The 12271-nt window shown below is 36.1% G+C and overlaps 1 protein-coding gene across 4 annotated transcripts in view; it reads left to right on the top strand.

Annotated features, from left to right (window-relative positions):
* CBLB (Cbl proto-oncogene B) overlaps positions 1–12271 on the top strand; it is a 139480-nt gene that overhangs the window by 81314 nt on the left and 45895 nt on the right. For all 4 annotated transcript variants that reach the window (XM_030020332.2, XM_030020331.2, XM_030020333.2 and 1 more), the window contains exons 6-9: positions 3984–4105; positions 6469–6606; positions 8203–8290; positions 10653–10784. In XM_030020332.2, coding sequence (XP_029876192.2) covers positions 3984–4105; positions 6469–6606; positions 8203–8290; positions 10653–10784 — 480 coding nt within the window. The remainder of the gene's footprint in view (positions 1–3983; positions 4106–6468; positions 6607–8202; positions 8291–10652; positions 10785–12271) is intronic.

Below are 12271 nucleotides of genomic sequence, written 5' to 3'. Positions count from 1 at the left end.
TTTTTAGTCCTTTAGAGATGTTTGGGGTATCAACACCTAAATCTGAAAAACTGAAAACATCCAGCAACACCTGCTTCATTTCTGCACATATTTAGTATGATTGCAATATCTTTGTGTTTGCTGCTTACTTATTTTTCACTGTTCTTAAATACAATCCTAGAAGGGTGGAGCTTCAGGTACTTACCTGTCTTACTTGCATTTTTATTGTGCTTTTGTATCTCTATATAATTATACGAAGTGTTTCTACAAGCACATAAGGAGAGTTGCATAGGACTTTTTTTAGGCTAAATGTAGGTCTAACTCTTTTCTTTATGAACATATTTTTGCCATTAATGCTCTGCTCTTTATTTACAATAAGGGTCTATCTTTGGCAATAGCATTAATTGTATTATTTTAAATAGGTAATATTTATCTGAAATAAGCTTGTATATGTGTTATGTGCCTCTGTTAAGCTTGTGTCCCTTCTATAGAACATACTTGAAGTATTTTAGTCAATATAGAAAGCTGTGCTGGTTTGCACCCACGTTAGGTGTATTGATTCTGAATTTGTCACTTTGGATATTTCTTTTGTATATAGGAATCTATGAGGTACATGACTGTTTGTTTGATTGTTTACTTTCTTTACCCCACACAGTGATTAAACGGGTGCACAGGCTCAGTTTGCACCGGGAGAGGTTTAGATTGGATATTAGGAAAAATTTCTTCACTGAAAGGGTTGTCAAGCACTTAGGGGCATGGTTTAGTGGGGCACTTGGCAGTGCTAGGTTAACGGTTGGACTTAACGATCTTAAAGGTCTTTTCCAACCTAAATGATTCTATGATTATTCTTTAGCCTGCTGGAGATAGATTCAAAATACCAATTTTACGTCAAAGCCTGGGCCATATGTTTGTTCCGTCTTCCATGTTATTCTGTGATAATCTGTTTAGCTTTCTTGGTTTTGCTGTTATGGGAAAGGTACCATTATGAAGTTGATATTAAGATTTGGCGGGAGATGATTAATGGTTTTAGTTTACAGAGTTTTGATTTTGATCATGTCTTCTCCACTCTGAGTCAAAACTGTATCAAAGTTGAAAATGCTATGGTGTAAGTAATCTCTCTGTTTAATTTAACCACAAACATTGGTCACTTATTAAAACACACACAGGTTATGGAAGTTTGAACAAAACTTTGGGGGTTCTCTTTGAAATAATAAACTAGAGAATATAGATCATTGTACTTTGTGCTGCTTTAGCAAAATCCCCCTAAGCTTTGCCCTTTATGCGGAGCTTGATATGATCAAGCATTCTTGTGTGAAGGTTGCTGCCTTGGGATCAGTTTCTACTCTGTCAAAGTTTCTCTCTTTTATTTAGTATTTGGCAAACTAATACCGTGTCCAGGTTAGTAATGAAGCCCAAATCTCGATCGCAGACTTGACTGCAACATGGCTGAGGCCCATTGGCTGCAACATGTATCACTGAAGTGCATTTACATAAGGTTCTGTTCTGTAGGATTCTTTTCCCCTAAGCATTCTGCTTACTAATAACAGCATGGTTTGGGTTTGTTTTTTTTTTGTTGTTTTAATCAGTACATCAAATAAAAAAAATTAAATGAGAAGTCAGTGATCTGAGAAGTGACAGTTTGTTCTGACCCTATGTGGGGTCCTATAGATTGCATCAAACTTCAGGACAGAAGCCTCATGAGACTTATTTTTGTTGTTCTGTAGGCCAATGAATATCTGTTTGCATTAGTTTCTTTGTGACGCCATTGCTGGTTTGATTCATTACCATGCCTTGGGCTAGAAAAGGGGATTAGCAGCACTGATATATGTAAGGAGAGAAGACTGGTTAGGATTAATTTTTAATTTAACAAAGCAGCAGAGAGAGAATTTTTGCCAAACAGATTACCAACTGGTGCAATAGCTGCGTAACTGTTGAAGTGAACTTGCACTGAACTTGGTCTGAGAACCTCTCCCGGAGGTTACATTTTACTTCTCTAGTTTTTAAACAGCTTCTGTAACTATGTGTGCATACACCCACGGAGAGAAAATCCCAATTGTTTAAGTAATCAAAATACTGTTTTGCCAACTGTGGGTTGTGTTACAGAAAAGCTACATTTATAATGATGCTTATTCACGGAAGAAAGCAAGACTACTTTTTATGGAGATCCTGTAAAAGTGAAGTTGCTCCCCCTGCCTCCCCATTGTATGCATGCACATCTTTAAGTGCTGTGTCCTCTGACCAGAGGTAAAGTTAGCATGGCAGAATGTGTAGGTGCTTTGAAGGAAAGGAACTTCATTCTGTCACTGTTACCACATTCAGTTAAGTTGTCCTTTTATGCAAAAATACTTCCACAGAAGAGAAAGCGTACAAATCTTTTTCCATTTCACATTTTTGCTTTTGTAATACTCTGTTGCTGTGCACAAGGCAAGCCATGAGTTTTTGCCCTTTGATTTTTCAGTCATACTGTCACATCGTTTTCTAGGTATAACAGTGGTGTGATAGTCAGTAGAGTCCAAGCACTTGAGGAAGATACTGTCTGTCAACTTAGAAGCTTGATGGTTGTGATTAACCAAGGAATTTGCATACTACTTGAATTTATTTCATAATGTACTGTAGCAAGCCTTTCTATTACCACAGTCCAACAAGACATGCAAGTACTGAGTGTTTGATCATCTTTTTTGATTTACATGCATGCACTTGAGTAACACAACAGGAGAAAGAATATTGTGTTTTTGTGAAGAAAGTGTCAGTGTTGGTGTGGTGAAAGGGGAAGAGTCAACTTACTTTTTTCTCTAGTTAGGGCAAGTAAAATTTTTCATGTGATGAAGCCTCCTGGCATCTATCTTTGAGGGTGCAGACAGCAGCTGGCAAGATGCGGTGTTGCATCTAGGACTGTGATTTTTTTTTTTTTTTTTTTCTCCTTTCTTCTGTACAAATTTGAGCACTTGAGGTTTCTTACAGCCTCTGTATTGAAACCTTACTGTTCTGTTTCATGTGTCTGATTTGAAGAGGTATTAATTCTAAAATAAAACAGGTCTTCATCCATTTTTAAGTAGTGGTTAGGGTTTGTGTGGGAAATGTATCATAATCTCAAACAGAACTGTTAGGATGCTGTGCTCAAGTGTCACACAGGCATTTCATCTCTGCCTTACTTGCCCTTAGAAGCCCTTTAAAGGGAATTTGCAGGGCGCACAAGAACACTAGCGTCTTCTCCTGTGTTGCTTAACTTTACCTGCCTTGATCTTTTGACAAATACATAAAAAAATCTCCAAACCATTCAGAGGCGTTTTCTTGTCTCTCCAAATGCTGGCAATGAACACTTAATACATTTGTATTAATCCACTACTTAAAGATTATCCTTCATTTACAGTAAAGGACTGTTCTGTGTTCTTTGAAGTGATAGCATATCAGGCCTGTTGCACTGAGTTTTCTGAAGCATTTGCTGTTCAGGTCAGCAAAGATTGTGATGAAGTGCTGTCAATATTTGTTTTGTTTTCTGGCTGTAATACCATTATGGTAACTGAAGAAACCAAGAATTAGAGAATAAGAAAAGGAACAACAGCTCAAATTAGTGCATTTATTAAGCTTCATTTGCTAGTGTTACTTATTATTAACTATGAAAATGCCTCAGGACCTCTGAAGAATAGGCTTAATTGTGTTTTTTATTAAACCATCATGGAGCCATACTCTCCAGGTTCTAAACTAAACATGATCTTTAATATTTTATGTAGCTACAAATCAGAGATACCTTAAATTCAAGGTCTTCAAAATCTTTATCCAAAAATTAGCACTTGATGTTCTTGGAATAATTTTTTTGAAGGAACCCTTACAGCAAAGCTAGGTATATAGAGCAGTCTTTTGTACTGTTTAGACCTTAACCAAAGTGCGTATTTTTAAGCTGAAGCTAAACCACTGTAGGCCCGTCTGACATATTGACTTGAGTTTTATTAGAAATATGTAACTACCTAGCTGCATTTGTTTAATTGTTTGTCTTCTCTTTTTAGCCATGGGGTTCAATCTTAAGGAATTGGAACTTCTTAGCTGTGACACATCCTGGATATATGGCATTCCTCACATATGATGAAGTGAAAGCGAGGTTACAAAAATACAGCACTAAGCCTGGGAGGTGAGAGGTTTTGCTGATTATTGCTTTCCAGTTAAACTTGCTGTCTCAGAAGCTACCAAATTATTCTATGTTCATACTTCCATATTGTGTGATACTTACACTCACTGAAATATTGCAGGAGTGAATTTTTGGCTTTTTTTTTTTTAAACAGCAAATCAGAGAAGTAGTAGGGGTTATTTTTATACTTGTGATTTTATTTGTATCAAAATATATTTTTAGAAATAGTTTAATAGTAAAGCTTGGAACTCCACATTAAAAACATGCTGACCTTTTAAATTTTAAGACATAGGAATTTTGTAACCATGATCTGGTTTTTATGCCATAGTTCTTGTACAGTGCGGTGAAGCAAAAAATACTGTATTAGCACACAAAAGTCTAAATAAGTACAAGTAAACAGAATAAAAATTGAAATTACATTGCTTGTCCTTTCTTCTTCTGAATTAGGTATAACAAGCAATGCATTCTTGAAAAGCATGTTTGAAGATATAATTTGTTTTTCAAAATTTGCATTGAATTGTTGCTTAATAGTGAAGTAAAAATCATCTTAACATCTTTGATGGTAGCACACTTAAATTATGAATTTAATCAGTGCTTATGTGTTCCTTTTATGTTTTTGTTTTTTGTTTTTTTTTAATTTGCCAGTAATGATTCTATATCACAAACTCTGCACCTAGAAAAGGAATCTGTCAGATTAAATATCATGACATGTAGAGTTTTAAAATAATTTTGAAGTGGTACTATACATACTGAATTATTCATACTGAGCTCTTACCGTTTATGTCACTTCTGTTGTCCTGGTTTTTTTTCTTCTCTCAGATTGGAGAAATAAAAATTCATTAATGAGTTTAGTTTTGTATGTATTAACTTTTATTTTGCTAGTTCTGCTTTTCAGTTACGAAGCTTTTTTTCCCTAATGTCTAGTTGTCTAGCTTTGCTGCAGGATCATATGTATACATAAAGTGCATCATGTTGAAACCTGTTAGAGAAGTCTAGCAACAGTTATACCCATGTTCTGTACTTGGTTTCTTTTGATTTTTTAGCAAACAATATACTGTATCTTGTTAAGTTACCTGACTGGTCAAGTGCATATGTACAAGAATCTTGTGGTTCCAGTAGAATAACATTGATGTTTAGCTTGGCACTCATGAACACCACTACGGAAGTCAGATAACTAGGTTGATTTTGAGAGTGGTTGCTATACTTAGTAGTTTCTCTATTATGATTCTGGTTCTGTGATTATATAAGAGAAGTAATAAAAAAATTATCCAAAGTTGCCTTTATGTTCTTTGTAAATAGAGAGTTAGTTTTAAGATAACTTTCTATTGCATATCAGAAAATGACTTTCTGAATTGCTTAGGCGAAATGCTGGAGTGTGAAAGAGAAGATAGGAAGTGAAATTGCTTCTTTAATCTGTCTAAAACATTCTGGAAATTACAAGATTCTGTTCGAATGAATAGTTGCTACTTCAGTGTAATGTTGGCCCTATTGAAGGTTGTAAGAGCTATGCCAAACTTCAGGGAGGCTAAGATTTCTCATTTTAAACAGTTTGGAAGGAAATAAAATATTGATGTATAATTAAGAAAAGCTGCTCTGTAATACAAAATTGAGTTTGTGGTATTTCACTGTGGGATGCTTTTCTGAGTGAGGTTTTTGCATATGAGATGGTGTCTGACATGAGTGGGACTAGAGTTTTTAGTAAGAAGAACTAAACATGCCTGATACTATTGCCTATCATGTTCCTTTTCCTTCTACTGTGCTCCCTATCTACTTTATGTATACTCCCAGCTGTCACCTCTTACACACAGAAGCTGGGTTGGTATTAGCTGGTATTTTCTGAAGGAGAAGTGATGTTTCTTCTGTCCTGTTTACTTCCTCTGGTACACACAAAATTAACATTGCTAGTAGAGCAGTTTCTAGTATTCATCATTCGCATTTCTGTTGCATCTAAAGGTGTTTTATATTTCCCCTTCCATTTGTTCAGGTTATTGGCCTGTGTATACCCAAAAGGTGTATGTTGTAGCTATGGAGACTTGATGATATAATAAACTGGTCTTGAAACAGTTTATGGGCAAGTCTAAATGTAAGTAGTAGGACTAGTCACAGTGAATGTGCAGCTTTCACTTTAACAAATAAAAAGCAAGCAAATGAAAAGTTGAGGGTGGGGTGCTACTGTTACCTTATTTCTGCCCTTGAGGAACTAACAGTGTAAAAGATGCAGGTTTATTACACGTGGCAGAATTGGGAATCTGACCCAAATCTTCAGAGACCTAATTCAATGTCTTAACCAAAGGCCATCCTTCTCTTCACTTGTTTGGCTGAACTCTGATTAATGCTGACTTTTCATTTATCCTGTTTTTATCAAGCTATATTTTCAGACTGAGTTGTACTCGCTTGGGACAGTGGGCCATTGGATATGTGACTGGCGATGGGAACATATTGCAGACCATACCTCACAATAAGCCTTTGTTTCAAGCTTTGATTGATGGCAGCCGGGAAGGATTGTAAGTACAAATTCCTATAGTCACCATAGGTATGAAATCCTGATTTCCTTGTTCTTCTAATGCTTATATGGGTAGTTATTAAAGATCTTTAAAACAGAGAATCTGGATATGTTATTTAGCATTCCTTTGAGGTTTAAGAACCATCCCTTTTATTCATTTGAAAAACACTTGTTTCCAGGTTATTCTATTAACCAAAGTTGACCAAAGCCATATCTCATAGCAGATAAATTCCAGGAGAAAATAAAATCGGGCAGCAGTCACATTGATTCCTCCACCCCCACCCCCAATAAGATTCCCAAATGCACTTAAGCTTATTGAACAATTACTACTGCCAGTTACTCGTGTGTCTAACTGGACAATTATTTGAAAGCTATGTAATTGCTTTTCCATATATTGTGCAGCCAGAACATTTTCCGGGTTCTAATAGTTTACTAAAAAGATTTACAATTATAAGAGAATCTAAGTTTATAGGGAGAAGTAGTACATCTTTACTAGGTTGGCTGAAGTAACAGACAAATCTTTGGTGTCACAGTCTTTTCACTGGGATACATGTTTTGATATACCCATGTGATCATAATAAAAAGAAAAGAAAACAACAACAACAACAAAAAACAACCAGGAAAATTGATCAGTCCTCAAAAAAAGATTGAGAAACCCTTTACAATCTTGCAATTTTTCTCAGTCCTGCACAATCCAGTATTTTTTTCCCAGGTATGATGATTTCATACTTATAATAAAAACCACACTTATAATGGTAGTGTTTCTACATGACAAAAACTGAGCAAACAAAAACTAGAGCTGAGAATATTTAATGCAATGTACAAAGTTTTTGTACTCCATCTAAATATAACTTTCTGACAGTGTGGCTTAACAACATGACTTCCAAGAAACTGTTTCCAAGTTAGAGGTAACATAAATCTGAATATGTAATAGCCTAGGATCTCTGTGATACCATTTAACCTATTATTAATTTCCCACAGGGTTGAAATGCCCCCCATCAGTTCTTGTTTAAAGTCCAGTCTGCATCTTGGATTCTCAGTGTAGATTCTTGTCATAACATACACAGATTTATATGTGTCATAATGTATACAGATATACACATATATAATAATATGACATATATATAATATTATATATATCATAATACAGATATACACAAATGTGTGTTACCTTCTGTTCTGCTCCATTGCTTGAAATAGTCTATAGAGTCACCAAGCGTGATGCTCACAGTGGAGAGATTACTAGGAACATATGCAAGTATAAGATCACTGTGAAATGAAGATCTGAAATAATATTTTGTTGAGCTACCCTCAGAAAGTTATCTGCTAATCAAAGCTCAGATGCGTTCTGGTGGTAGCTACGCATGCAATGTCAAAATCTTTCCTGTGCTTTTATAAATAGACTTGAGCATGTGTCAAAATGCATATATAGCAACTCAGTTGCACCCAAAAGATAAGAAAAATGGCTGAGGAAAGATGATGCATTTTAGTTAATGTCTACTGTAACTTATTCTGCCCCTTTGAAATTTCATAGGTATTATTTAGCTAAAATAGCAAAAGAAATGTGCATATTTATAACAATCTTCTTGTGATGCAGCTATCTGTTCCCAGATGGACGAAGTTATAATCCTGATTTGACAGGATTATGTGAACCCACGCCGCATGATCACATAAAAGTCACACAGGTATGTTGCAGAGTTTGTCAGTTATTTTGTAATCTTCACTTTCATTAGTATCTCATCAAGCAGTGTTAATAAGCTTTCATTAAAATGTGAGAAAAATTCATAAGAGTGAAAATATGTTGTTGATAGAAGGGCTTAGATGAAGAACAGGATAATAATCCTTTAAACTCTAGAGCTGATGATGATGCAGACGGCATGTCTTGGAAAGTTTTGGTTATTCTAAGCCTCTTCCAAGTGAGAAATGTGTTAACGGTTATTAAAGATTTTTCTGATATTTATTTTACAGGTTTATGTAGTGTGGTGTTTCCTTGCAAATAGCAGATGGGAATACAGAAGTAAAATCAAGATCAAATGATAGTTTTGCAGCCTGAATAGGAATGGTACGGTGTGTTGACAGGTCCAGGAGGAAAAGTATAGTTCATATATCACGAAGACACCAGTTGCAGGATCTCTCTCCTTTCTTCTTTGTCTATTGTACAAATTAAATGAGAGATCAGGGAAAAGCAACAGAAATAATTAAGTGCCTAAAGGGAGTCACTTTGCAGAGAAAATTAGAATATCTAGATGTGTTTGTAGTCTTGTTAAGTGATGATGTGTTAAACGAATGCGCGGATGCTTGATACTCAAGTAATAGGAAGTAGCCACCACAAGACAAATGCTGGATTAAAAATGGTGCTGAAATTAACATTAGAAGGTTAAAGGTATACGGTGTAGTGCATTTTTTTCCTGACAGAAGCATCTGGAAGATTTGAGGATATGTTCAAGGGAAGACATCAGACTAGATACAAGCCATACTGTTTCAGATGGTCTTCCATTTCTTCAGAGCAGACTGGATGACCTGCTGAATCTTCTGTAACTGAGCGCTCTGTGTGCATTCCACCTCCAGAAATATTTTAGAAAAGAAGTATTCGTTACCATCTATGGTATTATCAGGAATACCATTATGAAAATACCTGTTTCCTAAGTAAGAGAATTCCTAATATCAATTACTTGAAGAAAGTCTGAGTATTTGCACTTCTCTGACTTCCCACTTTTTCCCTCCAGTCTTAAAATACTAATGAAAGAGTAATGCAGAGATATCAGATACTTGTGTTGCACAGAACAATTTTCTAGCCCCATATCCTTACTTTTCCTCAAGGAAAGGAAAAGCAGCTTCAACATTCTCAGTGATTACCTTGTTCTTCACAAGACAAATCATGTTGTATTTTGAATTCACTGAATGAATCCAGTTGCTTCTGAACTTGTAGTTATGAGGACACCATTAGTTAATTCTGATGGTAATTCAACAGAGTCTGAACTACGTGAATGCTGCCTTAAATAATATATAACTGCAGTAGTTTAAAACTGTCACTAGATCTGCTTAAACTATGAAAAGATGGTATAAAAGTGGCTGCAGGGCTAGATTGCTGCAGATGGATTCTTTGCGAGAGCTCCACCATAAGCATCTTTAGTACATACTGACTACAGCTGCAGATATGAGCTGTCTCTTTTATTTTCTCTTTTTCTTAGCCTCATTTCCCCTCCTTTTACTCAGCAGTAGCTGCTTATTTTCCTGTGACCTGGATTGTACTTATTTTAAGCTTTCAAAATTTGGTTTTCCAAGACTAAAACTTTTATTTCTACACAAATGCATTTGATTGCCAGTTCCCCAACAATACCTAATTCTAGAAAACTCTTCTGGACTCAAGTTTTATCTATTATTTATTTCTCCTGAAGGTGCTCTTATACCTTCCTGTAAGTCTTCTAAGGATGCGAAGTACTGAATGATCTGTGCGTGACTGTTTCCGTGTTATTCTGGGGGGTGTTCTTGTCATACCTCTTTCACGAGGGTTGTTTACTTCAGTTAACCGTAGTACCATACTATATCCTGGCTGTAGATGGAAAGCGCTCTTGCTTGTCAGTTTTCAATCCAATAACTTTTATTAGTCCTAAACTCATACCTAGAAAAGGAAATCCCGATTTTGTTCCCATTCATCACTTAATTTCTGACTTCCAACCAGGTGTTCATTATCTTCCTTTTAACTGCAACGAAGGAAAAGCAGGATGTGTGCCTTGCATAGTAGTTAAATGTGAGAAGTCTGTAGAAAACCTAATAGGCACAGATATTTTCAACTTTTTTTGTAGCATGTATTGTAGTATGTCATAGGTTTGAAGAAGCAAAAAAGCAAGCTGTTAACAGCTACCTGTTAACAGTAACCTTAGTGTGGCTTTTAAATAGACCAGTAGCAATAGTTTCCTGGACTAATAAGTAAAGCGGGTTGAAAAGCAGGAGACTCAGAAATATTTGTCACTACTGGTGCTTAAGTATATTCTTTGTGAAGAAATCAGAGTGAAGAAATAATCACTTGACTTTCTTTTGTTACAGGAGCAGTATGAATTGTACTGTGAAATGGGTTCCACTTTTCAGCTGTGTAAAATCTGTGCAGAGAATGACAAGGATGTCAAGATAGAGCCTTGTGGACACCTTATGTGCACTTCTTGTCTTACAGCGTGGCAGGTACTGTCGTAGTTCTGTTAGTGGAGGATGGATTTCTCTGTTACATCCCTGTTTACAGTGTGGGTATATGTTTACTTTTCCAGGTACTCAGTAAGAGGATTGAAGGACATACATGCTCAAAATGATAAACTTTTTCATTCTGTGGGACAGAATCTGTGAAAAAAAAAAGTTCCAGGGGTCATTAAAATCTGGACTTGCAGGCTTGCCAAGGCCATTTGCTGACTGCTGCTAAGTGGAAGCTATTTCCTGAGCGCAGTACCTACTCAGACAGCGAAAGCTGGGCATTTGGTGCCAATTCAGCCACCCACGTCACTTCATGATGTATTCAAAAGGCATGAAGAGGACAGGTAGCAGCTGGGAGTGGATAACTGACTAGACAGTGTTTTATAAGGAGACAGGATGTCTTTGAGAGAAAGATTCAATCAGTAGTACAAGTCATGAAATGGCCTGTGGAAAAATAAGCTTAGGATTCTTGTGTTTCATGTTAATATGTAAAGCACTAAACTACCTAGCTTTAGATGATTGTTGGGGTAAGAGATTTAATGGAAGGGGAAACTCTGGTCTCTCAATGTCATTTACAGAATATCCCCAAAACCACAGAGACTTCCTGGTGACACAGGTTGGTGTATTTTGTCCATCTTTTTCATGAACATACCAGTCTGTGGGAAAAGGGAGAACTGGTACCTTTGGTTCAGTGCAGTTAACAAGCATTTGACTTAAAATCAAAAGCAGAGGTCATTCCTTTTTACAACTTCAGACTTTCCCCTAGTAGCTGCTTCTCAAACTGAATCAATTCTGTCTCCTCCTCCCTGCCCCTTTCTTCTTTTGTATCTATATTTTGTGGGCAGAAGTAAGGGTCATCTCATTCTCAGGCAGGACTCGTCCACAGTTAGGCACCAGACTTTGGTTACAAATGTAGTGAGAAGAGTAAAAAGAATCCTTGACTCCAGTCCATTTTTGACCTGGTTTTACGTGAGTTCATCTCAGTTAATGAGTTTTCATTCTCATGTTTGAGAAACGACTTAAAGTACTATAGTTTTTCTTTTCAAATTCATAATTAAGAAATCATCATTGGCAAGCCAAGGCGATGTATCAGAATTATCACTTGAGTTTTAATTCCGTTAGCAATAAAGCTTGCTGAAAAAGGAGTATTCTCAGTTTCTGATTTTGTGTTCTTTCTGAAATTTGAGTTAGATGCTCCAAACACAAATCTTTCAAATTGCCCTCAGATCAGAAATTCTGAGAAAATTCCATTTTAGACATACCCAAATAAGAGTATTTATTTCACTACTAAGCAGCTGCTGAGCTGGAACAATATTTCTCATTTCAGGAGTACCCTTTCTCTGTTCTCACCAGTTTCATTCTGAATGACAAACATAGAGGTCTGACTATGTTAATCTTTGACTTAAAAAAATTCTGAAATTCTGAGGTCTGTAGCTTTTTTTTTTTTTTTTTTCCTCTCCTTAGCTGAAAGGACTATGCAAAAG

This window comes from Aquila chrysaetos, chromosome 7 (genome assembly GCF_900496995.4).
Source record: "Aquila chrysaetos chrysaetos chromosome 7, bAquChr1.4, whole genome shotgun sequence".
Lineage (NCBI taxonomy): Eukaryota > Metazoa > Chordata > Aves > Accipitriformes > Accipitridae > Aquila > Aquila chrysaetos.
The sequence above is the reverse complement of the archived record's forward strand: the minus strand, read 5'-3'. Positions and strand labels throughout refer to the sequence as shown.